Source organism: Phytophthora parasitica, assembly GCF_000247585.1.
Source record: "Phytophthora parasitica INRA-310 unplaced genomic scaffold supercont2.171, whole genome shotgun sequence".
In the NCBI taxonomy this organism is placed as follows: Eukaryota; Oomycota; class Peronosporomycetes; order Peronosporales; family Peronosporaceae; genus Phytophthora; species Phytophthora nicotianae.
In genome coordinates, this window is record NW_008649157.1 from 6,093 (window position 1) to 8,408 (window position 2,316).

At 55.8% G+C, this 2,316-nt stretch overlaps 1 protein-coding gene, 2 non-coding genes and 1 pseudogene across 4 annotated transcripts; all 4 read left to right on the forward strand.

The window, feature by feature from the left end:
- The first annotated feature begins 697 nt into the window (after positions 1-697).
- Positions 698-768, forward strand: PPTG_20599 (annotated as a pseudogene). Its single transcript has one exon. The product of its transcript is annotated as a tRNA-OTHER (tRNA).
- A 53-nt stretch (positions 769-821) lies between these two features.
- Positions 822-891, forward strand: PPTG_20600. The gene has a single exon. It is a non-coding gene; the product is annotated as a tRNA-Ser (tRNA).
- A 4-nt stretch (positions 892-895) lies between these two features.
- PPTG_19742 (hypothetical protein) lies at positions 896-2,060 on the forward strand (the record flags this gene model as incomplete). Its single annotated transcript, XM_008918276.1, has 3 exons — positions 896-951; positions 1,230-1,782; positions 1,857-2,060. The coding sequence occupies 3 exons, from the start codon at positions 896-898 to the stop codon at positions 2,058-2,060; spliced, it is 813 nt and encodes a 270-aa protein (XP_008916524.1).
- Positions 935-1,005, forward strand: PPTG_20601. Its single transcript has one exon. It is a non-coding gene; the product is annotated as a tRNA-Ser (tRNA).
- Positions 2,061-2,316: the final 256 nt, after the last annotated feature.

Below are 2,316 nucleotides of genomic sequence, written 5' to 3' on the forward strand. Positions count from 1 at the left end.
GGTTAACTCAACCCCTTATAAAGGTTAATAGGCCTTAATATCCGAAGGGACCTACTAACAACGACCCTAATAAAAGGTCGTTACTCCTTGTGTTCGAAATCCAAACTGTTTATTTATCTTTTATTACGGCAAGCCGCCTATGGGATTAATGTATGTGGTTAACTATCTAGCATAGTAAAACCTAATCAAATGCAAATCGTGTGGCCCTCAGCCTATGTACTGAGGCCACCGTTAACTCTACGAGTCATGTACGGAGCATCTGTTAACTTTTCGGGTACTCCGTACCCATGTGTGCACCACACCAGTGTAACCCCGTTACACTCTCCCCCCACTAAGATGAGAACTTACCCGTTCTCGAAAGTACCTCAGCGAGGCAATGTCTTGCCAAGACGTCGGAGGGCACTGCGCCTCATCCTTGCGTTCTCCAGCTCTCCGAGCTCACGAACACCTTTGCATCTCTGACGCGTAACCCTTCGCCTGCGGCCCACGACCAAACGTCATCAGCGCGTCGCGCATCAAGTTGCCACGAGATCCCAGACCATTTTGCGCACGTCGTGCCTGCTCCGAGAGTTGCCACACATACCTTCGTGGTCGGGCACCACACTGCCAACATGGCACATGCTCAATGAGCCGCCAACATGATGTGAGCCAATCTTAAGAGCCTTGAGCTCCATGTTCATCAGAACCTTGGGCTCCGACCATATAGCTCAGTGGTCGAGCGCTCGCTTGAAAAGCGTGAGGTCCGTGGTTCGATACCACCCTCGAGTACACAGTCCACTTACCTTGACTAAGGCTTTGGACTCACTCGATCCACGGGCAGCGCCCACCTAGCTCAATGGTCTAGCGTTGGCTTTGAAAGTCACAGTTCAGTGGTTCAATTCCACCCGGGCACACGATGAGCAATAGTCCGTACAAGGACACGTTTACGGGCATTGTCCACGTAGCTCAATGGTAGAGCGTTGGCTTTGAAAGCCAAGGGTTGGTGGTTCGATCCCGTCCGGGACACACCACCTTCGCTGCAACAGCGCAATTCCAACCTTGGATAATGCTCTTTGAGCAAGTTTCTTCGAAACAAATACGTGTCAATCAGGACGCTTGTGCTTGGACCTCGTCCAACACAACACGAAGCATCCGCTTCCGTCGGGACCATGTCCCCAACACCACGAGGCACACCTGCCTCCTGCTCCCGCTGCGAGCACCGATGATCATACTTGAGCTGGCTGCTCCAGCCACAGGTCAGAGCCTGAGCTCGGCTATCGACCTGTCGTCGCCCCTTTCTCTAGCAGTGGGAAGCGCGTGGCGCCCGACGACTCCGTCGCACACCCTTCGGGCGGTCCGTCACCGGGTGATCCCGATCATAAGCGTCAACGACGTCAGGGCAGTCCTGCCGCAGTGGCACATCGAACTCCCACGAGTTCTGTGAATGAGGGTAACCTCGCCACTTCACAAGATACTGCGTATGACCCTGGCGTCGACGCCGCGCCATCAGGCGTTCCACATGGTAGTGGAGCTCCCCTTGCTCGTCGAGCAGAGCAGGAGGAGGCCGAGCAGCCGCTGGATTCTCGCGCCGCGAGCTTCGTCGAGTTTCTCTCTCTACGGAGCCGCGTTCGCTCGGTGAGCGACTACGTCGCTGACGTTGACCGTTCCTCTCATCGCTTAGCGAATGATCTCGGGGATGTCGAGCGCCGTGTTGGCTGGCTCGAGTCTCCTCAGGCGACGCAACAGCGGGCCGCGGACCTTGAGCGTCAAGTTGCTCAACTGCAGGTTCAACTGGACCTGTTGGTCCGGATGCAGCGTATGGCTCTCATCCTGTGGCAATGCCACCCCCGATGACCCTGCCGCCCGCTGCCTTGCAGCCGCGTGTGCCTCCGCACCCTGCGGCTCTGCAGCCTCCCATGGTTCTGCAGCCTCCTACTGCCCCGCAGTATCCTGCGTACTCGGACTCTGGTGCTGGGCTTCAGCACCCTGCTGTCTCGCAGCCTCCTGCTGCCTCGCAGCCCTCGTCCGACCCGGCGCTAGCGCCTCAGAGCTCACCCGAGCAGGTTCCCGGTATGGCTTAAGCACGCCAACGTAAAATACCGGGTGCATACGCATCTTCTTCGGAAGATTGAGCGTGTACGCTAGGCCCTTCTTGGCCACGACCTTGAACGGTCCAATGAACCTAGGTCTCAACTTGTTCTTAAAGACCGCAGACACTGCATGCGTAGGAAGGTTTTTAGCATTTAACAAAACAAGATCTCCAATCTCAAACCGTCCCATATTCTTTCTGCCTTTGGCATCTGCATACTCCTTTTGGAGATCCTGGCTTTCAGCCAT